Here is a 26081-nt window from a genome sequence, read left to right on the forward strand (position 1 = left end):
CTGGGATGCAGCCTTGTATTATGTTCCAGACTGGAGTGGGGGAAGTCTGATAAGAGGTTACATCCTTCTGTTTTGCAGCCTGTTTGCATTATTCTGTAACTTGGATCCTTCACTTCCCTGCCTACTAGCTCTTCTCTGCTGCCCTCGAAGGGCAGATGCACAGACACGGGTGCTGCCCCTTGCCCTCTGTGGGCTTTTTGCTTTCACTGCACTGTTTTCTCCTCTTGTCTTTCCCTATCTAATTTCCCCTGTCTTCCTCCTCCTCCTCCTTTCCTAGTCTCTAGTTTCTCACTCTTTCAACAGAGGTGGAGTGCAGCCTATGAACCTCCAGCCTCACCCCTCTGGGTCTTTCCCTTGGGAGCAAAGAAATTGTCTCTTCTTTTGGATGTCAGGAAGTGAGCATGGGAGATGCCTCCTTATCTCTGTTCCTGTGCTCTGAAACGCAGCACTTCACACCAGAGAGAAAGAAGTGTGGGAAAGGCCTAGACCCTGTAGGAATTATATTAAGATATATCTAAAACATATGGATGATATGGGTTAAACTGCCAAGACTTAGGAAGCAGTTACAGGAGTCATTGTCTTGGTCAGGTCAAGTAAAGAAATACTCAAAGACACCCTAAAACTACTTTTCATAATCATAATTCCAGGACTTTTTTAGTGGTTGGGTTTCGTTTGTTTTTTCTTACAAGGTGGTGGGAATTCTCTTCTTCCTCAGCCATCTTCTGAGAAACAGTTGAACTCTTCCAAAATAGCTAAAATTTTCCAAAAATGCTGCACTTATTATAGACGTCTGGGAAAACTTCAGTATACTAACTTGGCAAAGATACAACAATGAGAAAAAAGTCATAGAAGGGAAGTTATTGGCCGGTTATTAATTTTAGGTTTTGCTGTATGTGCAGAGCTGTCTTGTGTTGGCCTTCCAGAGCAGACCGCTCTGACCCAGAGTGTATGTTCGTATGGGGGAAGAGCTATTGAATCAGGAATCCAAAACAAATCTATCCAAAGTTGGGTATTTGCCTCAGCCTTCAAGGATTAGTAGAGTGCATGCTCCTCATAGAATAAGAATGGGGCCTTAAATATTTGCTTCATCGAGATGTCAGCCCTCAATCAGGGTGTGCACACCTGCTCTTTGTAAAGTGAGGCCTCTCTGGATTTTTGATCATCTGGGCTTTTCTTTCACATGAACTATATGTAGTTCATGTAGCATGCCTTCGTGGAAAAACAGAGGGGAAAAAACCCACAAGCTGCTAAGGAATTCACATGGAAAACATTAGAAACCAAGCATGCTTTCACTTGTGTCTTTCTTTTTTTAAGTACAATTGAAAAAGCAAAAGCAGGAAGTAAAAACATGCTGTGTTATGACTGGAGATTGATTATGTGAATGTTTGTTAGTCAATTGTTAGCTAAACCAACTGAGTGATTGATTACGTATTACTAGTCATTTTGGACTGCTCTGAAAGCAGGCAGTACCGATAGCTTCTCTCGCACAGCTTCCTGGGGTTACTTTCTCTAATGACTGTTTTAGACCATGTGCAGGTCTGAAGTGGTAGGAATTGTCTCTTGTAGCAGTTCAAAGCCATTGAATCTCATTTTCTGGGGGATGTAGCCTGTCATGAATGCAGGTGTTTTGCCAGCCTGAATCTGAACTAATTAAGAACATTATTAGATATCTCAGTCATAAAGTGCTGCTCTTTTTACTATTTGTTATTTTTGTCACTTTGTCATTGTTCTGCCATTCTTATTCTTGTATGTTTTGCCTTTTTTAATTGGGTAGGGGGTTTTTTGTTGGTTTGCTTTGTCTTGCTAGGAAGCTCTGTAAAGCTACCATCTCATGAGCATTTTGTTACTCACATTGCATTCTTGTACTGTACCAGAGTTGGTGACCATGTTCCATCGGTGGAAGAGATGAATGAAAGCCGCTGGCTGTATTTCAGGTGACACTGTGCTTTCCTTGATACCAAATTAACCTGGTGCTTGGCTTTCTTCATCTTCATAACACTGTGTGCTGTTTTTCTGTACTATGGCATGCTGCTGCTGCTTCTCCTGTTCTGCAGAGTGCCATAGATGTTCCTCAGTTTTGAGTCTGAGTCTGTTCTCTTCTGAGCTGTGGGAGAGTGTGGATCATACATCATGTCTTTATCTTAAAACAAACAAAAAAGCCCAACCAAAACACACACATAAAACCACACCACATACTGCATCCTTTAGTGCTGTGCATAGGTAATTAATGAAGCAAAACTAGCATCTCTGGCCTGGGAGATCTTGAAAGCTCAGAAATCATACATACGATCCTTAGGTCCTCAATCACACAAGTGTTCTTAAGGGTTCCCTGGAGTTATTTTGTACAAATGTTTGGGTTGGAAGGGACTTCATAGATTATTTAACTCAGCCACTTTGGGGATGTATTTTAAAAAACAGAGGGTTATCACAATTGCTCTATAGAAAGATGCTAATAAAAGTGGCGATAAAACAGAATCCTAGTCTTCCCCAGTTGATGATTTCTAGAACAGATACACAGAGAGAAAAGAAAAAAGAAAACAAATCTCTGACATCTATAAGGGAATGTGTACTTGTATGTACTTGTGTCTTTGTGTATATATAAAAATATATACGGAATATTTATGTAATAAAACTCTTTGGGATGGGGCAATGGTAAGTTTTTCATTTATCCTGTCACACTTGAAGGTTCCCAGTAAACTACTAAATTTGTCAGAGATTCAGTATGTTAGCTCATACAGAGAATCTGAGAACTATTATCTGTTACAGTCATTCTTGGCTGTTGCCACAGTAATTACATATGCTAGAATGTAATAAACCCTGGTATTTTGGTAACTTGTCATCTGTGTGTTGCCAGGCTTCTGAAAGGTCTTTGCAGTATCAGAAGAAATGGTTCCACCCATTTTAAAATTACATAGTGGAGAACTTGAAGTAGTTCTGTCTGCTTTTTTTTAACCATTCCTTTCCATACGTTTAGTTTCTACTTTGCATTTCACATTTTGCATGCCAACCACTTTCTACCATACTGTTTAAATTACTGAATTATACACAGGCTTATTGTTTGAGGGCTTGAATCAGAGTAACTGCTCTCCTACATGTGATGCTGGAGTGGTAGCTGTAGAATAAGGATGAAGAAGGGCAGGAGTCAGTTAGGAGTAGAAACTTCAGTATTGGCCATTAGGAGCTCAGTGGTAGTCCCTTTGCTACTACAGAGCTTTTAAGGTGCGAAAAGCTTTTCAGGCTTTAAAAACAAACAAAAAAAATATTAGGGAGGAGTGAAGAAATATCCTTAAATTGAATTAATTTTTACTGTAGCATAGTCTTGTCTACAGATCCCAGTGAACTTTCCAAGGCAGAAGTAAATGTGGCTGAACTATATGTACTGCCTGTACTGAAGTATTAAGGTATCTATCAAATACCGAATTGGTAGTGATGGAGGAAATACATGGATTTTTCACCTGTTCGGGGATATATATGCATTGTTACAGCTGAAAGACTGCTGATATTCTTCATCAGACAGGTGCTTTTTAAGAGTTACTTATTTGAATTGCTGCTGTACACTCTCAGGGAATCCACACACAACTGCTGCAGCTGGCTTTTGGAAAGGGTGGAGGGCAAAATGAAGATGCTTGCTGGCATCTGCACTACCCTGGCCTTGGCTGTCCCACAGCCAACGTGCCCCTCAGTCCCCGTCACATGGATTGTGCCTCTTCAACAAAACACTTTTCAACCAGAGCTTCCTCACCTGCCTTTCTGCCCAACACCACAGTCATTGGCACAGTGTCCTCCCTGTGCCCCCAGTCTCTGAGAGGGGATCTGCATAAATCAATCTAGTAATAATATTTCTGAATTTAAAAACTGGTTAAATAAATCAGAACTGATATTGGCCTTTACACTACATTGACGTTACGGGAATCTTTCTAAATATACTTAAGGATGTGAGGTGGATTTTTCCTTCAACCACTAGCAAAAAATTATGTTGAAGACATACCTGCATCACCTTTACTTCTACTTTTAATTATGGAAGTACTTAAGTAAGGATGAAGTAAATAAATGTTTTCTGTGCCTCTCTTCACTGTAAAGGAGGTTGGGAGAGACTTTCTGGTATTGTTTTGTTTCAGGTGATAAAGGTGAGACTTTCTTAGAAATTTGGGGGCAGAGCCTGCAAAATGTGATGCTTGTCATGAGACCAGAGTGGACATACCTTGAAACTTAAACAGGTAGACCTCCTAAAAAACCATAAAAAATAAAGCTTCCTATACAATTTGCGCTAAAGTAGAGGATAAGAGACACTGTATGTTGATTGAAAGATACAAAAAGTAGTGTGGGAATTTAAAATGTTTTTGTGTTGATCTGTGAACTGAGGAACACACTTTGAAACATGAACTTTAAAAAAGTGATTTATAGAAAAGAATTAGAAGAATTCTAGAAAAGAATTAAAAATACTCAAAGTATAAATTCACCTGAAGAATAACTTTGAAAAAAGATTTTGAAATGGACAAGTCTCTGTCAATGTACTTTTTCAATATTGAAATAAATGTATGTAGTAAGAATTTTTTTCTAAAAGTTGAACCGTTTTAATATGGAAGAGCACCGTTTTGCTCTTCAGCACAACAATGAACCCAAACACCTGACCTCTGATGTACTATGAGTTTTCACTGAACAATGTGGTCATCCTGCTTTGGTCCACCACTAAGCCCGCTTTCTGTGCCTCAGGACAGTTAAAATCCCCAAAACAAATGCACAGCCTTGTAAGTCAAGTAAAAGCCAAGACATTCTGAATTGTTTGGTTTCTCTTGTGTGCTGTGAAGTGAATAGGTAGCCCAGTGAGTTAAAACTATTTAGGGAATGCGAGCTATGTTCGTCTTCTGGAATGAACTTCTTGAACTCACTGTTCCCATTGCCAGCTGCACAGCCAACATGAGTGTGGTTGCTGTGCATTGTGTAGTGAACCTCCCCAATGTGCAGCTGGAGTTTGGAAAGCCACAAATCTTTTGTGTTTGTGTATTTGCAGAGGAATGTGCAATCTTACATATATTGCCATGTTGAGTGCATTTCCTGACAGTGCTCAGATTTCTGCATGAGGCTTCATTAGGTAACTAGTTTGTCTACAGAAGACCCTTTTTATCATGTCTTTGCTGCTCAGTGATAGCCTGAGCAGTAACATCGAAGCCCCTGTAACCTTTCAGAGCTCTTGTGTGTGATGTTTTTATTTTAGCATGTGTTACAATCTAGTACCCAAACTGCATGTCCAGTGTTCCCTTAAACTAGTAGAGCTTTTTAGTCTTGACGCTGGTCAGTACAAAAGAATTCCCAGGACAAATGTGCCTAAGGTTTATGATGACTCTGTATGTGGAAAAAGGAAGTGATGAGGGAACAAAAGAGACTCAGGGAAAAATCCAGGCAGAGGACTGGGTGAGCACTAGCTCTGTATGAGGCTGTTGCAGCTTGTCTTAAAGTGGCCTTCTGTTTTTTCCCTGAATGACACTAAGTCATGTGAGGCCTTGGATTAGCTGTGAGCCCACAAGGATGCCTTAAAACTTTAGTTCAATGCCTACATTTCTTCTTCTATTGCTCTGTTAGGAAGTGCTAGCCTGGAAGTTATTTGAAGGTGTTTCCCTTTAGTTTAACCCATGCCATCTTCTGTGTCTGAAGGTAAATTGTCTGGATCACTGCCTACCTTATGCAAGCACGTGTGCCTGGGACACAGTAATGATGTGGTCTTACCAGCAAGGTTCTGTTGGCTTCTGGTGATCTTCAGGGGTGTTGCATAAACACCATGGCTAAAATAGCCACCACAAAGTCTAGGTAACAAAGAAATTGCACTAAACCTGCTCAGTTCCTTCCAAGAGAGGGGAGATGAAAAAGTTAGCCATTTCAGACAGTGTGTTTTTGTTATTGCATGCATTTTCCTACACCTATTATGCAACATGGTAGGACAGAAACACAACATATTTGAGACTGACAATCTTGTCTAACATTTGAGGAGGTCTAGGTTCTACAAGACAGCACAGAGATTAAGGCATGAATAGGATTTAAAACTAGACAAGTCTGGTCTTAACAAATAACTTCTGCCAAAGCATACCAGAAAAACCTGAACATAATTACAAGGATTAAATACTCATCTTGGATAGAAGCACTATGTGAAAGGATGGTTCATTAGAAAAATGCTCACTAACTATGCAAAATCAAGTAGACAGTTTCTTATTAACATATTATTCTGTAATCATCCACCATTTCACTATGCAGAGCCTCTCTTGCTCAGGTGGGAGGCTGGACTAGACAGGCCTCTTATTAACCCACTGTGGCTGTGTTCTATTAGGTGAATGAAACTTGCAGCAAATTAATATTATCACTCTTTTTAGAAAGTATTTTTGTTGCTTCACGTGGTGCATTAAGACTTGGTGTGTGTGTGTGTCTTTTTAAAATAGTATATTTGAGCCATTCTGAGGCCTATCTGGCAGCTAAGCTATTTGCTGTGTCAAGTATTCAGGCTGAACTTATTCCTTAGTCTCTGGTTTCTTGCTGCTGCACATAAGGGTTATTCTCCACTGAAGAGGATGTCACCTGCAGTTCATCTTTTAGCCAAAAATAGTATTTGTCAGTGTCCTAAAAGAATTGGCAACAAAGGTAAGCGGTTAAAGTTGATGCCAAGATGGAGTTAAAGCTGTTATCTACAAGTAGTTGCTGCTTGAGTGAAAGAGTATCTTGTTGATAGCTGTGTAACTGCAGGGGAATAATGGACAGCTCTTCCTTAAACTGTTCTTATAACATCTCTGAATGCAGCTTTGCTGGGTGCTTAAGGCGCTTTTAAAATGTGTTCTGCCAAACTTACAGCATTTGCAGCCCTCAGTAACACAACTTGCTTTGTTTTCCTAATGTTTCTGTAGGGTTGGGGTTGACCCAGATCAGGATCCTCCACCTACTAATGACAGCTTTCAAGTCTTACAAGGAGTAAGTAATTATATAACTTCTCTGTTAGGCTGATCTTATTTTATAACTAAGATGATAAAGAACTGCAGAAGCTATGTGCATGGATAAAACCTTTCTTTCCTAGCTGTTAAGTCAGTAATGCATTTTACTTTATAATATTCAAGTAATGCCCACTGAAAAATGTTCTGTGGTGTTGGGTGTAATGCTGTAGCATTTAAACTTTTGCATCTATGTGTACATATAAGGCATAAAACAACCTTCCCAAATCTATTAATACACTCTGTTTAACAACATGCTTTTCTCTTCCCCTACCCTGCCAACATGCTTGCTTTTAACATGCCATGGCACAAACAGTCCTTCCCAAGACTGACCCAGATATAATCCTCTAGGAATCTGTTCAGTAATTGATAGCAAAATTTTGGCCCTTAGATTTGCTTGGAATCAAAGATTAAGTTCTCTAATCTGATCTCAGCTCCTGTATATTGTCTCACAAGCCAGGTGGGTCCTGCCTGTGCTACCTACCACCTGTATATAAAGCAAAAGGAGTGCTGGAAAAATGTCATTTACATTCAGTAAACTGTTGCTGTGAATCTTTAGTGCAGCTTTCTATGCGTCAGTAACAACCCAAGAGTTGACTTTTTTTTCCCTGCAATTTGCTATTGTTAAACAAGACTATTGAAAGAATGTTGTTCATGGCAGAAATATCAGTTTTCCTCATCTATAAACTGAAAAAATTCACAGGAGAAGTAAAAGGTCTGGGGGCGGGGGGAGGGCACGAAATAAAGACATTTTACCAAGCACCATTTCCGGAGACTTAACTTGGGAGCTTCCTCTGTCCAGACCTTAGTTTACACTCTCCCAGAGTACTGCTTGACACTAATTGTTCAGTAGCACAACCAGTTGCCTATGTAGGAACCTGCTAGAGGAAGCTGAGTGACAGGAAAGACAGATGACTTTGGACCCAGAGGATGCTTATGGTGCAAGTGTATGAACTCTGCTTTGTAAACCTCAAGTTGTATGATGCTGGTCATACATACACGCATGCCATACTTACTGTATTTGGGATCAGCTTCCTTATTAGTGGTTTTTCCTGCCTTGCTTTTTTTTTTTTTCTTCTTTGTCACAGATTGTAGAGAGAAGATTTATGTGCTCGGGAGGCATCTCTTTCATTGCAGAAACTGCATTAGGCATCTCTCTGTTCTTTGTAGAAATGTGTGTCCAGCATACAAAATAGATCCTGAAATGGTGGGTTTGGGTACCAAAAAGCGTGAACTTTGGTTTTGTAGCTGTCTGGAAGCAATTGGAAGGCCAGGGCCTCAAAATACATTTTACAATGAAGGCCACAGTTGTTGCATAGAACCAAGTTAGGAAGTGGAATCATGGTACAATGGCTTTGGCCAGTTCAGACTCAGCTTGTCACTATTTGAGGAATTGCTTTAACAGGAAACAGAGCATGGGGATTCTGTTCTCATTTGGTGTCTGGGTGGAAATATCTTGGGTTTTGTGTTGTTTTTTTCCCATGTAAACATAAAGCACTTACCCATTTGTTTCCCCCTTTAGCTGCGCGTTGCGTTCCTAATGGAGGCCATTAGTCAGTTCCCTTTGGATTCCTTTCATCAGGCCAAGATTAGCAGTATGTCACAGTTAAACAAAATATATCATTTGGGTTGGAGAGGAAATGCAAATGTAATAAATTTTAACTCTTGGTGGTTCATGGATTTAATTTTTTTTTTTACATATCAGAAGCACACAGGGCAATCCTGTCTTGTTCTTTGCCAGTAGTTTGGAAAATTATTCATACAAGGCATTCTCACTTCATCTGTTTTCCTGTGTTTAACTTTGGCCTCTGGCCAAAAGCAAAAACAAAAACAAACGCGAAGCAATAACACGACTAAAAACAACTGCAGCTGCAGCCCAGCTGGTGCAGTGGCTTGCAGCACAGCTAGTAAAGGGATTATATTGAAGGGTGTTAGCACTTCTGAGGTTGATGTAGGACTTATGAAATTTGCGTTACCTTCTTCAGTTGTGATTTTATATGGATTCCCTCCCTGTTAAGCATATTTCTTTTAAGTGTGATATATTTTATTGGGTTCGTGAGCATTTATCAGGTATAGTAAATCCCCTTGTTCTTTTAAGGAAGCCATAGGCTAAAAGGAAGAACATCAAATAGACCCAGAGTTAAGGAAGCCAACCAAGCAATGAATAGGGATCAGTCTGGATTATTCCAGTTAATTTGTCTGGGGAGGGGGCATGAAGATGAGACCTCATTGAGCCTTATGTGTGAGTTTTGGACTTATTTCTATGTCCATTACTGCATTAACTGTGCAATAAGCTTTTAGACTCAAGGGAACTTGGTGGTAAGGGGCTCAATAAAGCAACTTGAGGGTGATGAAGAGGACCTACTTCTCTGGAGAATTTCTGGTCTTTCTAGGGAGAGTAAACTTCTCTGTATAAACATATCTCTAAATAGCTTTCTTCTACAGTCCAAGTGTGGTATTGAACTAATTTGACTTTTTTGGACAGGGCATTTTAACATGAATGATTGGAATGCATGATTTGTTGTTTTTTTTGTTTGTTTGTTTTCTGTCTCAAATAATTTAATATGTTTTTATCTTATTTTCAGGATGGCCCAGATTCTGAAAGTAGGAACAGGACAAAGCAGGAAAGTGCTTGGCTCTTCAGGCTGTGGTATAGCTTTGACCATAAGTATCCTTTTGAAAACACAGCTTAGCTTCAAGACATGAAATGTTCACTTTATTTCCTTTCCATGTACCCATATGTAACCTGAAGCACTTGAGAGAGTCAAACAGGAGAAATATCAAGTATTTGACAGGTTCAAGGCACAGAACTGAAGCTGGACCTTGCTGTAGCAGAAGATGAACCTTTCTTTTCTCTAATGCATTGTATGTCACACTTGCTGGAGGACAGAAACCAGTCACTTCTAGGAGCTGAAGTTCCTTCCTAAACAATAAGACAACCAATGACCTATTTCAGATCCTCTGAATTGTTCCATTAATCTGTTCTGCATCATCACTGCTCATAGCACAAACTGGTTTTCCAGTTCATTGTACATGTCTAAGCCCCAAGTCATTGCTCTGAAGAGCTATCTGCTTTCATGATTAAGTCCTGTTTGGAGACCCATTGCTGATATGGGAAGTTCTGGAACTAAAAATCTACATATGATCCAGCTTATTCCCTTCACTATATCCAGAATCTCCTATAGGTGTTAAAGCTGATGAGCAATTTTTGTGTAGCTGTCCTGTCTTTTGTGCTTGAGTTTTTTAAATCTACTTAGCATATTCTTAATCAGTGAACCATACAAGTGCCCCTCCTTAACAGCGTACACTTACTTAGTGGAAAATAGCAAACATAATCTTGTGTCTGTGGCAAGTCACTTTTACCCAGAAATTCAAAGAAGTTTCAGTTCTTGATTCCTAGTAATTTCTGAGTCAGTTAAATACATGTAAATATCTGTGACAGGGTATTAATCTTGTTGCAGCTTGCAGATGAGGAGTCTTTTCACTGGGGTCTTGCCCATTGGTTGATGAGAGATTGCTGGCCTGGTTGGAGCACAGTAGTTTCCTTCTGTGCCTTGTGCATCAAGACTTTCCATCCAGGGAAACCCAGGTGTAGTGTTGAAAGGATTCAGATCCTAATCATAGAATCACAGAATAGTTTGGGTTGGCAGGGACCTTCAAAGGCCATCCAGCCCAAGCCCCTGCAATGAGCAGGGACATCTTCAACTAGATCAGGTTGCTCAGAGCCCCGTCCAGCCTGGCCTTGAATGTCTCCAGGGATGGGGCATCTACCACCTCTCTGGGCAGCCTAGGACAGTGTTTCATCACCCTCAGTGTAAACAATTTCTTCCTCATGTCCAGCCTGAATCTCCCCTCCTTTAGTTGAAATAGCACTTGCCTTTTCAAGATAAAAATCTGCTTGTGACTGATGCAGTAGTATTGGGCCAAAGCCCAGAAGTAGAGTGTATATGCTAGTTTAAATATTCATAAATGTTAGTAATTTCAAGTTAACACTTTGAGCTGTACTGGGTGGTGCCAATGTGTATTGAGGTCAATTTTTGGTTTTCAGAAAAAAAAATATAAAAACCCAAAGACTTCTGTGGCAAGAGCACGGAAGGATCTGCCTGTGGCTGAATGCTTCTTTTTTGTCTTTTTAAGAAGGAAGCGGAGCTCTGTCCTCTTCTCCTGCCTTACAAAAGGGATGTGCCTGATGAAGAAAGGAGGAGTTGGCAATGCTGACTTCCCTTGGCTGCCTCTGGCACAAGTGCCATCCCGAGCAGCTGCAGCACAGGCCAGGGGAGTGCTAGGTGAAAATTACAGCTTAATTAGCCATTTCACAGAAACTTGAAGGATGCTGATAGTGCATTTGCTTTTTCAGCTGTGACTAGCAATCTTTAGGGAAGGTTTCTGTGAAGTTTGCGCCAAGGAAACTCATCCAGAGGCAGAACTGTCTTAGTGTATCTTGAAGGTAAAATTCTGTTCCTGCTGTTGCACAGAGACGTTCAGATAAACATCAGCTGGGTGGACTTAAATTGCGTGGAAGGGAATACTTTGGAATTGCCAACTCTGTACTCATGGCTAAATGTCAAAATATTTTTTGCTGATGTATTCACTGGGTTTGTAGGTAGAAAGGCACGTTGTCTCAAAATTCATGCTTTGCAAGGGAGCTTAGCTTGAAAAAGATGTAAGATGTGCTTGGCCATGTGCTGCAGTGCTGGCCATTGCGTGCAGAGCTCTGTGTGGATGGATAACTGGGAACTTCACTCCTGTGGAACGCAGAGTTCACTTAATGTCATGGGCTGTTCCCTGGGTTCACCCACAATTGTTAAACACAGAGTAAACTGCAACTTCAATGAAGTACCAGATGTCTTTTACTGGGTTTGTTTTATTACGACCGAGTCGCTGTGTGCCTGTCTGCTGCAAGGCAATGTAGAGGCTGATAGGTTAGTGTGAGGGAAAGAGTTTGTTTCCAGGACTGGGTGTAGCCACACTGTTAGTAGGGGAGAGAAGGAGGAAATGTAACCCTGCAGTGGCATAATCACACCATTATGTGCTCAAATGTGCTATGCCAGGCTCTGCTAGAGGGAAGGGATGTAGCTGCTAAAACAGGCCCTTTTTTAGCACCCTTTTCCCCCCCAAGCACCTGATCTGCTGAGAGCATCAGGGAAACTGAATTATATTTCACAAGTGGACTTGATTTTCTCTGTGCTTAAAGGCCTAAGAAAGTAACTAAGCTACCTGCAATGTATTATTTACATTTAAAATAATCAAACTGACTTAAAAAAAAAAAATCTTCGAAGTCTTAGCATTTATGTCCTGAGCTCTGTTCTTGAACCAGTCAAGATCAGCATGCTGCTCTGTAGCAGGACACCTTTTTTTGACTCCTGAGCATTTCCTCAGATATATCATCGGTCTGGACCACTAGTGTGATCAAATGTGGATTTATCTGGGGGCAGACCTTTGAGGAGAGGTGTTGAAGACACTTTCCTTTCCTACTCTCATGCCCCCTCAATGAGGTCTAGGTAGCATTGCCTGGACAGATGCTTTCCTTCCATGCTGTGTTATGCGGTTCTTGACATGTAGTTTTCCCCTCCCCTTTCTGAGGTTCGGTGAAGTATATGTGCACTGCAGGGATGCCTTTGAGCCTACCAGAGTAAAGATCTCTGGTTGCATCTCTGTGGCTCAGTGACCAGCCAGCAGCGGACCAGTTCAGGTGGCTGCATTGCTTGAAGGACATTGGATGGACTATATTCCTTTATTTCTCTGTGTTGAGCCACACAGGTGTGTCACCATGTTACCTCTGGCTTGCCATCTCAACACTGTGCCCCCATCTGCAGAGCAGAAAGATGCTTGGACCTATTAATGTTGAAGCACTTGTACCTCTGCTTGATCTTTTTGGCTCCAGTGAGCCCAAAAGCTGGAAATATTGTAAGTGTTTGAAGCTTTAAGAAGAGGTAGCTAGTTCCCTTTGCAGTAAATGTGTAGGTAAAGAAACTGCCCTTTAAAAAAAAATAAATCAAAGGAACAATGTTGGGGGGAGGTGTTTTTCACATATTTGTTTACAAATGCAGATTTTTTTTCAATTAATGTTCTATATACAATCATTGAGCAGCACATAGATCAAAGGCAGAGCCACATTTATATACAATTGTATTTATTTTAATAGAGGTTTCTGAGCACTGATGTATTTTCCTTAACTACTGAAGTTATTTGAAGCCAATTCTCACTCACAGTGGCCCTCCGTTAACCACAACTCTACCCAGCTGGTGTGGCCTGATAGCCCGCTGCCTGACAAGTCCCCAGGTTTATGATGTAAGTAGAACATCTCAACGCTTCTGTGTTTTGGTTTTTATTTATTTAACTTCACAAAGCAGGTTTTTTCTTTTTAGGCAAAAGGTTGGTATGATATATCTATAGTGCAAAAATGTGCTGGTTTGTCCTGGGTAAAAAAGGTTTAAGGTACTCTCCCCTGAGGCAGCAGCTTCTGTTAGTAGAAATCGGAGGTGAACTTATTGTTCAAATACTACATTAAAAAAATAACACTTAAGGATATCAGAAAATTGCAGGCCTAGTCAACAAACCACTTCAGTGAATCACTTCAAAATATTCAGTCCCTTCTCAACACATTTGAACAAGATTATTTTCCTGTTACTGCTAAGGTTGTGTTGAGATCTCATTTACAGAAGACGCTGACACGTTTATCCATGCCGGAAAGAAATCTGGTAGAGCTTCCCTTCATTGTTTCCACTGTGAAATGTGAGATAACATTTCAGAAACTGTTAATCAGTTACTTATCTAAGTCTAGCAGGTCACTATTCTGTCTTTACAGCCATGTCTTGCAATAATTAATGCTTCATTCTCCTATTACTGTTGCAGGATCCTGATAAATGTCATTCCTATCTTTACAGTGCTTCTGAAATCTACAACTTTTTATGAACCAGTTGTAAATAAAACCATAGTACTATGTGGGATCACTCAAATTTGCATGTTCTCTGAAATGGTAACATCTCTATGTCCAAGCAGTCTTGGATGAGATTTCTATTAATCTTTTCCTAGATAGTTATGAATTCCACTTGCAACTTTGAAATACTTCTCTGCACTTCCTTCTGGTATCATTAGCATCTTACTTTTACCTGATAGTAACATTTCAAAGAAATTTGAAATGTCTGCTGCCTGTTTGGAGCTATTACTAATGCAAGAAATTGGCCTTGTTCCCATCTTAGCAACGCCACTGGAGATCTCAAAACAGATCTAGGCTGGAAGGCATCCATCGGACCAATTACCCTGCTTGTGTGTTGCCCATGTGTCTATCTACATATGATCTCGTAAGATTAGTTATCCAGTAACCGTGGATCTAACCAGAATGAACACGGAAACTTTGGTTTTCATTTTCTCTAGGAATTGGCTCTTTTTTCTCTTTACTCCTCATTCTTAGCTACTACTGCATGTGGAAACTCATTCTTTAATTGGATTGGTTGTGTCACACACACACACTTGGGATGTTAACTTCATCATTAAAAACACCTGTAAGGCTGCATACTTTGTTAAGGTGTATAATGTGGAACTTTGACATTGTATATGCTCCCCTGGCTCCTCTTTTGGTACATTGCTGCATTAGTCTTAGGAAATAATATAATTTTGAGATTTTTCTAATGTATTTGCAAGATTTCTGAACTCTCGAGTTACTTTATTGCTTTTTGTTTCTTTGCATGGCTGGCTTTGCTACAGCATTTGACTATACCATTTTATTACTGGCTAAAAAGGTGTGGAATCCTCTTGCCTTCTTATTAGTGCAGGTGAAGCAACTGGGAGAGCCCTGTCTTTGGGTAACAGAAACTGCTTGGAATAGTTCTGCTTTTCTGAGGTATTTGCAGAAAAGTTGGATGGTACATCTGAGAGAATGAAAGACTGAAAACTTTGAATTAAACAAACTTAAAATACTCACCAGAATGTAACAGAGCTGGAAAACTTCTTTCAAAAAGAAGTAGTAAATCCTAGATCTCATTCAGGTGCACGTCTGAGCAGTTACGACATCTGCATAGAAGAGAAAGCATAAAAGCATGTGGCTGTACTGACTGTGTATTTATGCGTTGTTTGTTTGTTTTAGGTTTTGTGTCGTCCTCCTCTTTCTTTTCCTCGTCGTCCTCCTCTTTCTTTTCCTCGTCGTCCTCCTCTTTCTTTTCCTCGTCGTCCTCCTCTTTCTTTTCCTCGTCGTCCCACTTTATTACAACCTTATTTAGAATTAATTTTCATTTCCATGAGTGGAAGTACATCTTTTTAATTAGATGCCAAAGAGGGGTTTTCAAGTCTGAAAGCCAATTAACCTTATTACATAGTCCACCTGCAACCTATTCCTAAGTAAGAGATTGTGTCTAAGTTTGAATTTGCATGGTGTACATGTAGGGTTCTGAGCCAGCATGCAGGGGTGACCTACAGTGGATTTTTTCCAGAGCTCTCATTACTGCTCCTTGCTGATGTTCTCCCACTGCTTTAAGACTGTGCCACTGAGCTCACCGTTAGTGCTTCCCACCCAAACAGAATCCAAGTTGGTACTTAAAAGCATGAAAGATTGCTGTAGTTAGTGTTTAAAATTATCATTGTCAAAAACTCCTAGTTTTCTCTCCTACTGTTATCTTCAGTGCATGACCGTGTGGCAGGGCTTTCCAATTTATCCCAAACTAATGTAGGTCAATTTTTTCTTCCTTTTGACATGTCCTTTGAAACTTTTAGCATAATAATTCTGTTTCTTCAACTATTTATCTCATTTGGGAGAAGCATCTGTGTTATCACCTCCTCTTCCTGATGAAGGGCTACTGGGGTTTTGTCTTGTCTTGATTGTTCAAGGGTATACTTTCCATCCTACACACACTCCCACCCTTTTTTTTAAAAAAAAAAAAAAAAGTTCTTGCACCATACAGTGTGACAACTTGGTATGAAAGCAGAAGTAATTGAATTTTTCTAAATATGCCAACCCAGTAAAGAAGCTTAATTTGCAGTCTGTAAGGGGGTAACTCTCAGAATTTGTAAGACAACTTTTCCTCCGCCCTCCCCTTTCTTGGTGCTACAAGCTTCATAGCAAAAGTTGTTTAGTTTCTTTGAATTTCAACTCAGTTGAGAACTCTAAGCAGAGCATCAGATTTAGGTTGTAACCAGTTTTCCATGTATGCTGCTTGTTGCTTTTGTTTTGGAGCCACAAGACAAGGAACTTCTGGTGCAAGGTTTGTCATCTGTGATGCCTGCGTTGTGTTCAGCAGTGTATGTGGTGACCACCAGCACATTTATGTGTGGCTTACTTTGCATGTGCTGCTTTTTGCACTGCCTTAGGAGGAAATACAGACTGGCTTTGTAAGCAGGAACCCTAAATAAGCTTTAGCCCTTTTAATGTCTCCAGTGGGTGTTCTTAGGAGCATGAGCTGAGTTTGCCACAAATGGGCCAGAATGCTGTGAGGCCCCCGCAGGGTTATGGTCAGCACATCGAAGCAAAACCCAGGCATTTGTAGGGTTTTGGATTTAGGTAATTAACCACTCTAGTTTGTCCGTTTAAGTAGAGAAGTTTAAACCTATGTTTTTGGAGTGAATTGAAGCTATTCCTACAGAACTGCGGGGGATTGCAGAGGCCAGTCTAGGGTTATTCTTGGAAGAATTTCAAGTCTCTAGGGATCTACTTGGATACATTTCCTGTCTTTCTTGAAAGAATTGTTCATGCTACATGAGGCATAGTAAGTTTATTCATGCATCATCTTTGCTTGCAAACAGCAAATCCATATACTACATGGGGTTGTTCATGGATGTTCTCTGGGAAAACAGGTGAAATTGTCTGCTGCTTGCAGTGCTGTTCAGAACTGAAATAAATAAGAGGAGCTTGGCTCGTACAAGGCAATGTTTGTTCACTGTGGTGAGAGGAATTTCAGTGTTTTATCTGGAACTGATCATGTTTATGTGCATGTACATATAGCCTGGGACAAACCAGGAAAGACTGAGTTAGGACTTGCCATGTAAATAAAGCCTGCGGCTGTCTCCTCAGTATCATGCTTCCAAGAGCTCCTCAGCCTTTTGGGAAGCTCAAGCATAGTGTGTGTTCTTACCGTAGGTCCTTGCAGCAAGGACCTGCTGTGAAATGGCACCATGGAGCCAGGAGAAGCTCCTGGAGCTTGTTGAGGTCACTCCACATGTGGTTCTGGTCTTGTGGTCCCTCCTGGTGTGCTGTCAGCCCTGCCTTCCCCTCCTTGGGGCTTCTCAAAGGCCAACACCCTAATAGGCAACTTGACAGAGCCTCTCACCTTCTTCAACTTCTCAAAACACAAGCAGTCTACAGTCACAAACCACCAGCTGCTGACTCATGCATGTTTTTCTGCCTTTCATCTTTATTTGAATTTATCTTCTTCAAAAATAGAATATTTAGGAATATCAGTTTCTCTTAAACAGACTATAATTTCATGTACTTTTTAAAAATCATCTTGGTCTTATCCCTCTGACTTTTACTACTTTGCAATGGAAAGCTTGTAAAGGCTGTTTCTGCCAGCTATAGCTGAACCCTTTAATTTCTGCCTTTTTTCTTTTTGAGATAGTGACAGTAGTTCAGTGTTTTCTTTGCAATCAGAGAAAACAAGCAAGCATCCTAAACTGTATTTGCTCTTTGAGAACAGTGCTTTCTATCACAGTAACCCTGTCTCTAATAAGCAATGATAAATTTGGGTGCCACAAAGGTTCTGAGAAATTAGTATTCATTCTAAGTAGGGCTTGTCTTGCACCCGGCACTGAGCTGTACCAATTCTTTGGTTGATTTTGGTAAACTCCTGACACCTCTTCCAGTCCTCTTTAGTTAAATATTCTGCATCATCTAGATGCTTCTGTTGCTTTATTTTGGCTGATTATCATTCTGAAATAATGACAGGATGCTTTCCCAGGAAGTTTTATTTAGCTGGGCACTGTGTTTTTTGTCGTGGACAGGTTCATCAGCATTTTCAGCCTGAGCTGTTCTGCAATACAGGTAGGGCTTTCTGGTTAGGCTTATCACAGGCATCCTATCTCATGTAGCCTGTGCCCTCCTTCCTTTGCTGAAGTGGAAGAAAATTATGTATTTTGAGAATGTAGCTTGATTGGTGTCCAGCCTACCAAGGAGATCAGCAATACACACACTTAGATTTCAGCTCTTGCTAAGTGTTATGGAGCTATTCACATGGGGAAATTCTTGCTTTCAGTTGCAAGAAAGGAATCTTAGAGTACCGAGAGGATTTTCTTCATATATGAGAAACCCCCATTTTCTGAACAATTCATCTGTTTTGCCATTTACCAAGACCACGTTAAGCAGGACTGAAACAAGGTGAAAATTGCTTGCTGTTGTATTATGCTGTGTAGAAAAATTAAGTGCACTTCCACAATTTCTAGTCTCTGACCATATATTTCATCCCATTTCTGCCAAAATAAATTCACAGGGTTTTGTGAGCCACTTTCTCAAATGATTTTTTTTTTTTTTTTTTTTAAATAAAATATATGAGAACTAGTTACAAAACTCAGAAGCAAGCACTTTCTTCTATCAGTCTTTCATACTTTATTGGCTCAGGAGTGTTCCCTAAGAGCTAGGTCTCTGTTTAGTACCAGGTAGGAATAAGCAGATAGTTTAAAAGAGTGTTGTTAGTTTTCAATCTATAACAAAAAATTGTTGAGGAAACCTTGAATCTAAGTAATTTGGGCCTGATGACTTCTTACTGGTTTGCATGAGTCTTTTACTAAAGAGCTTCACTAATTAGCAACAGATACAACTCTGTCTTTGTATCTGGAGTGACTTAATTGTGCTTGGTCTGCAGTCTTTTTCCTGTACTGCCTTCTAAATTGTCAGGCAAAAACCAGTGTAGGCTGCTCATCTCTCCTGTACTTCTGATACACTTCCAGTGCTATTAAATCGCTAGTTATCGGTTTTATAACCTAGTTCTTGGATTCAGCTTCCCCTCATCTCTCTACAACAGCAGTAAGGGAGCAGTAAGCTGATTTGCAAATGCTGGGTGCAAGGTTATTTTTAACATTTCTTAAGGTGGAACTTTATCGCTTACTGCTTCTGTATTGATACACAGGTAAATTCTTCTACTCAGTTACCTTCTTGGCAAAGACCAGATGTGCGCTGTACAAAGGTTTTTATTGTCTTTTTTTTTCCAGAATCAAGAACAACTTCGAGAAGAGGATTCTGATTTTATTCTGAATGATGGTGATCTTACTGTGACATACGGTGACACAACAATAACTGCAAATGGTTCTTCTGGCCCCCATACAGCTACCACTAGCCTTGACGGCAGGAGAACAAAAAGTAGTTCAGAGGAAGCACTGGAACGTGATTTGGGAGGAGCAGATAATGAAGTTACAAGCAGGGGTACCCGGCTAGTATTTCCTTTGGAAGACAATGCATGATTACTGACTCAGTAAAAATGACTCTTGCTCTGTGGATGGATCAAGGAAGACTGCAGGCCACTGTGTCACTTGAGGTGGGGAAGTTTATACAAGCAAGTTAACATGTGTCAGTGGTTTTACTAGGGTCTGAAGATATCACCTCTTTTTTTACTCAAGATGCTGACAGTGGGGTTTTCTAAATGTCTGAAAATAGACAAATAAGAAAACTGGTCATTCTCCTCTTTTCAACCACGTATCGAATCACAGTGTAACTCGCATGCTGCAATTGTCTCGTTCAGCTGCAGCAGCTCTCTCTGAAGAGAGGTACATGAAAACATTGTCACAGAACTGAGCTTGTCTTGGCATAGCTTGGGAATGTGGACAAGAAATATAAGTGTGATAATTATTATGAGGTAAAAAAGGATGTGTGTGTATCTGAACGTGGAGAGATCCATTGTTAATGCCTCTCATGAGGCTGAGGAAACTATACAGTAAGAAGGGACAGTATACCTTAAGACTACAGGTGCATGAATGCAAGGCTGTGGGGAATCTGTTATTGAGAGCTGTATTTAATGTATTTCAGGGAAAAAAGGGAAAAGAGGATTTCTTCACTGGCCATGTGTTTAAATAGGAAGGCAAGGAGAGCTACTTGTCCTTTTAGCTTTGGGCAGCCTGACTCTTAGTATTAGCCTAACTTCTAGTGCCTCAAAAGAAAAACATCCAGCTTCCTGTGGTCTGAGACGTACCTGACCTGACACAAGCCTGGAGCCAGGCTCTCTGGCTACAAATCATGAGGTAAAACTTTCTCTCCTTCAGGGTTCTTAAGATCAGATGAAGATAGTTGGAAACGTACCTTGGGTTGGGAAGAAGAGCAGATAAGAGGAGAGGTGGGGGGGAAGAGAGAGAGAGAGAGAGGCAGTATTGAACTTCTGTGGAACCAAGAAGTTTCATATTGCTCAGAAGAATCCATGTACTCTGCTTACAGTTCTTGTGTGTGATAAACAGCAAACATCTAATTAAATGGACAAACAAACACTGCTGGCTTTACCATTTGTGACTATCCTGAAAGAAAGGTGTTTACTCTTGTTCTCTTTCGCAGAGTAGATGTGAAACTTCAGTGGGGCATTGCACAATAATGTATAAGCTACGGAAGTGGCAAACTGTACTATCATCTTAAATGTGAAAAGGGAAAAATCTTTGCCTAGTATTTAGCCCACTTACGCGTAGGCTAGCTTTAACTTATTGCTAAATGCTTTTTAATTTCCATATGAGGAGATATCATTGTCTTTGCCAGTAGCTGAAAACTTACGCTTTGAAGAGTGGTTCAGCTATCTAAAGCATGCTAAAATGTGATTTCATTCTCATGTCTAAAAAGGTTTATTTTTTTAAAGAGTTCTGTGGCCCACTAATGTGATGTAATATCGCTTTGTCTAAACAGTGTGTTCTTCTTGCTGCCATTTCAGTTGTTCCTCTCATAAAATTGTGTGTGAGTAAATACCCACTCTGTTTTTCCTTACCTATTAAACTTACCGGGCAAACTTTGGTACGAGAACTTACTGCTCCAGAGAAAATTTGCAGGTGTATTGTCTGGTCTGCTTTCTTTCAAATGTGTTCTCTAATGAATGATCTACCTCTTTGTCTGTTCCTCCAAGAGAAATTTGTAAAGGGCATTGGTCTGTAATGACTGTCTGGTGTTATTAAGAGATGAGATATGAGGAAACCAGAAGCATTTCTTTTGTGGAAAAACTGGAAGAGCTCTGAAAAAGTCTGAGCTCTGCTCTCAAACAGTGAAGAGCAACAAACCCTTATGAAGATCTCTGAGCAGAACAACTCCGTTTCAGTTCTCCTCTGCTTTCAAGGAACACAAAGCAGATAGCAATGATCCATGTTATTTATACTGTTTACATGGTTTGGGTTTTTTTGTTTGTTTTTTGAAGTGCTGGCAGTAGTAAAATGTTTCCTCCTAAATTACAAAAGCAATTGCATTCATTTTGGACAAGCCTTTAGGACCCATGCTGCCAATGCTGAGTGAGGACTTGAGACTTCTACTACAATTAATTTGGGTTATTAGCTGAGTCATATGAACCAAATTTTCGGTTGATACAGTGAAACACCCAAAATAAACAGACTTGATACAGTGAGGTAAATCTTTAGAGGCAGCTTGAAGCTGAAGCTTATGAAATCGCTTTGGCTGAAAACCAGAGCCTTATGCAGAGAGAGATCCCTTCTTTGGAAGAAGGATCAGGTACAGATTCTGCAGGTAGAAATTCTGTTTCATTAACTTCTGCAGGAAGACTGAATCTCTCGAAAACATGAATAAACCATCCCAGTGCAGATGTTTCTCTGTGTTTTTAATTGCCATAGCAAAAATATACAATTGAATGAAGTTCACCAGAAAGCCGAAAATGTGGTTGTGAAACAGCAGCCAAAATAGATCATTGGTGACAAAGAGTATAACAGTCTAACTACACATTCAAAAAATACTTAAAGCACTCATCCAACATGGTGAGTAGAGGCCCATATACACAAGTTTAATTTTTATACATCTATTACAACAATTTTATTCCTTTATTTTTATATAATTTTTTCATTTTAAGTCTTCTTCCAAAGTTGGACTTCACTGCCAACAAAAGGTAAGCTAAAACATCTAGTCTCTTCTTACTATTGACACTGATCTTTGTACCAAATTCCCAAGGGACTCCTTTACTGCAAAATGGGCAAAACAAAAACACCTTCCTTGTCCTGAAACACTGCATATTTCATCAGATCTCTAACAGATCCATTTTCTTGTGTATATCCTTTTGAAACAATAGTTTAATACTTTCAGTTCCTTTCCAGTAAGGTCCTGAGCTGGCAAGAACTTGACCAAACCATACCCACAGATGAGTATCTTCTTATAAACTCGGTGTGAGGTTTTAAACAGAAAACACAGCTTATGGTTGTAATGAACAGCAGTTGATACATATTGATGTACTCTTGAAATTGGAAAAGATAAGCTGGAAGATGAAGGTCTTCACTGAAAGAAGTATTGCTATACTAGCATAGGATGTTGTGGCTTACGTGGCTGCCCTTGTACATGGGACTGAGTGATGTATGTTTTTCCTTCTAGATTTTTGCTTGCTGCATCTTCAGCTTATTGCTGAAAATCTTCATCTGAAGTTGCCAAGGAGTCTGCTGACTTCAGTCCCTGGAGAAGGGCGAAATTGAAGTCCCTAATCTCATTTGGGTGCTTTGTAGAAGCTAATATTGACAGTAAATCAAGACAGGTTGGCAGTTGCTTGAATTCCCATGCAAACAAATCTTTCTAATTTACTTGTGTTAAAGGCCCCAGCAATCTACAAGCAGTACACTAACATTGTGTTGAAACAGACTACAAATTATCGAAACCCTTCTGTGTGTTCGTCTGTAATGTCTTGGGCGGAGGAGGAATTAGTTTTTCGTTTACGGAGTCTGGAAGAACACAAAAGCTATCTAGAAAACCAGCATTTTTGACCTTTGCTTGCTGTGAAATTCCGTGTGTGTGAGCAATTCTGTTTTCTGACATCTGTGCAACACTGCACACGTTTTGTGCAAGAAAGCAAAGTCTCTTAACTTCCATGGGACCACAGGCGGTTTATCAGTTGAAGTTGAGTAGCTCTGAGCAGGTCCTGTGTCTGCACCACAGCAGCCTTGCTACCACCACGGGCATAACACTGCGTTTTTCAGGGTGCTTTTTGTGAGAGGTGTTCCAAGCGCTGCTTACACTGGCTCCAGCAGAGCTCCGATACTCTGGTCTCAAGTTATCAGAAAGGAGGAATGCTCTGACAAGTGGGTTTATGCTGTGCATTACATATCTGCTATGCAGAGGAAGGCTGCGGTGTAAACTACCTTTTCTGATAAAGACTGAGCAAGCGTAAAGTATCACATACTTGATACTTGACCAAGTCTGGCCCTGTTTCAAGGATGCAAGCCCTTTGGCCTACAAAAGGACCAAAAAAAACTTCATTTCTTTTTTTTCACTTGAAGAAATTGCCTTTGGGGAAAGGACTGCAGAAATTTTAACTAGAGGAGGAAAAAAAAAATCTAAGCTTTTTTAGCTAGACTTCTGAAGAGCTCATCTGAAGCAAGTACATAGCAAAGGTTAAAATGATGTAGTCTACTACTACGATGATAGCAGCTATGGGAGGAGGGAAAGACTTCTAAGTAGGAAGTCTAGCAACCTTAATAGCTAGCATGAGCAGCTTATAATAACTAGGAGGCCAGATCCTGTGACTTTAATCTTTATAAGCGGTGAGACAATTTGTAGGCTAGCATGGAAAGCATTGTACTTCTTGTGTCAGTTCAGTTTAACTTGGGAATCTCTCTTCAGACAGTGTTGGTCAGAGGAGCTTCTTTGAGGTGAATTTGGAACAATAAAAGCCTGAGAACTCATATGCTTTGTGTGCTTTTCAAAGAAAGGTTCAGTGTTTCTTTTAATTCTGTTTGAAGTAGCTCACAGGAATAACATGCTTGACCTCAGCCTTGGCAGAGATGGTCTCTGCCTCTGCACAAGTGTGGGAATGGAATTTGAGTAACCAGCAACCTCAACTTCATGTGCTTTTCTTTAAGATGCAGGGCGGGGGGGAGGGTTTCAGGGAGAAACCAGAGAGCTTATAGATGCATCAGCAGGGAGTATTCCTCTCCAAAATACTGAACTCGTGACCTGCTGAAGATGAGAAGCCAAGGGGAGGGTAAACCATGACCAGGAGGCAGAGACCAGCCAGCAGGACAGCAGGCTGCACACACTCAGTTGGGGGGTTATAATGTCTCTGTCATAATCGGGGTCAGAGAAAGTAGGACAGAGCTGCTTAGTAGCATGAATACATTCCTAAGAGGAAAACACGTATTAATAGAATAACAATTTCAAATGTGCCTATATTGAAAAACCCTCTTTGTAAGAAGCAGCCTGTGCAAACCTTATTTGCAGGGCAGGAGGAGGGTCTTGCTTCCAAGGCTGGAAGAAGAGAGTTCAGTACTGCAGAGTGAGAAACCACAGATGCTGCTTGGCCTGGGATTTTTGGGAGTGCCCTTCAGAGAAATAACTGCCAGTAGAAATAAGCCTGCAAAGGGAAAGAGAAGGAAAGTGTGGAGGAAATAGTGAATTACAAAGCCAGGAAATGGCTTAAACAGGCAGCTTTACTGTGGGAACAGCACTGTAAACAATTGTTAATCTTGCAGCACTGAATGCCGAGAAGTTTTGTGGACTTCTGCATATCTTATACTAAAAGAAGGGCCATGGGATAGTGTAAATGTAATTACAGTATCCCCACTCTAATGCAGAAAAAACTTGAAGGCTTTCACAGGAAAGCACCAATTCGCTTCTACTCCAGATCAACAAATGTAACTTTGAATAATTAAAAAAAAAAATAGTCTCACATCATTACCATGTTTTCTTGAATCTAAAAAGCCTTTAGTAACTTGAAAAGTAGTTCTAGGGTAACATTAATCTGATGAACGTGGAGGTGCCTTACAACACATGCATATATACAAACAAGCTATAAATGCTTGACCAGTCACTTGAGTCAGTGTTGCAGACTTGAATGTCATATCTTAATTTGATACCTGCAATTTATACAAACTTTTGCTTTGGAAATTAAACAGTTGTAATAAAATACCAGAATCAGTTCAGATTTTCAGGTAATAAAATGATCTGTCTAGTTTAGATGCATTACTCAATACACCTTTATCCTCTGCAACTTTCTTAGTCAAAATCTATTTTGCACCAGCCTATGGGGACTTGCAGACTTCCAAAATACCCTTGGGTTTGAAGGCTTATCTAGGGACTGAAAGTTAATTGGAAAGACAGCTTGTAATAATTTAAACCAGGATAAAGGGCATTTTAGGTTATCTGCACTGTCTGTATCACAGAACTTGGTGGTATAGAAGCCCTGACTTTTTGAATACCTGGTTATGCAGCTATGCATACAGCCAGTGCCCCTCTTCCCCCCCCTCCCCCCCACCATGTACTGTAGTAAAGAAGTAGAAAGCATTTATATTGTTGCGTGCAAATGAGCAGCAATCTTAATTCTGGGGAAATGAAAATGTTTGGGTTAGTTCCAGCTTTCGTTAACGTAACACTTTTTCATTTAATTTTCTGATGCCCCTAGTTTCCTGCATATATATATATATATTTTTTTTTTTAATATATATAATTTTTTTACCTTTCAGACCTTGAAAGCATCCCGTATAAACATACTTGATATGTGTTAAGAATAAGGGAGGGCAGAATAGTCAGACTTCACTTTTGTGCCTGAGCACAACATCAAAGCTATGCTACATTGCTAGCTCATGCAAATTTGGTTAATTAGATAGTAATAATTAGAAATCCTACAACTAAAGATCATTTTCCCACTTTTATTTGGGAAAAAAACCAAATTTGCATTCCCTCAGAGAAAGTCAATGCTCAACTTGAAAGTGTTTTGCTGCAATGTTAAAATGCTTAACTTTAGGCTAAAAGAAATAGATTTGACTTATTTTTTTAGCTAGTGAAATCTCTGAAGTTGTTATTACAGAGTCAGGGAGAAGTAGGTTGTGCAGTTCCATGTTATAACATATTCACGAATATTATTTCCAGATTTTAATTTAATCAAGGAGGTTATCATCCACTGTCTGATTCTGAATTTCAATCCTAAATTGCCTGGCTGGATGCCTTAATGTTGACACAGATTAATACCAGAGAGCAGAAATACTGGAAGAGTTTCTTCTGGATCAGAACAGCTGATTACTAGCAGTTGT

The 26081-nt window shown here is 40.1% G+C and overlaps 1 protein-coding gene across 2 annotated transcripts in view; it reads left to right on the top strand.

Annotated features, from left to right (window-relative positions):
- Positions 1 to 21666, top strand: part of SLC9A7 (solute carrier family 9 member A7) — a 75922-nt gene extending 54256 nt beyond the window's left edge. The window contains exons 13-17 of one of the 2 annotated variants that reach the window (XM_005502643.3): positions 1875 to 1934; positions 6888 to 6951; positions 9554 to 9636; positions 13154 to 13259; positions 19101 to 21666. In XM_005502643.3, the coding sequence (XP_005502700.2) occupies positions 1875 to 1934; positions 6888 to 6951; positions 9554 to 9636; positions 13154 to 13259; positions 19101 to 19349 (562 nt within the window). In that variant the 3' untranslated portion in view covers positions 19350 to 21666. The remainder of the gene's footprint in view (positions 1 to 1874; positions 1935 to 6887; positions 6952 to 9553; positions 9637 to 13153; positions 13260 to 19100) is intronic. The other variant, XM_065075107.1, reaches the window with a different exon arrangement.
- The last annotated feature ends 4415 nt before the right edge of the window (positions 21667 to 26081 follow it).

This window comes from Columba livia, chromosome 1, assembly GCF_036013475.1.
Source record: "Columba livia isolate bColLiv1 breed racing homer chromosome 1, bColLiv1.pat.W.v2, whole genome shotgun sequence".
Classification (NCBI taxonomy): domain Eukaryota; kingdom Metazoa; phylum Chordata; class Aves; order Columbiformes; family Columbidae; genus Columba; species Columba livia.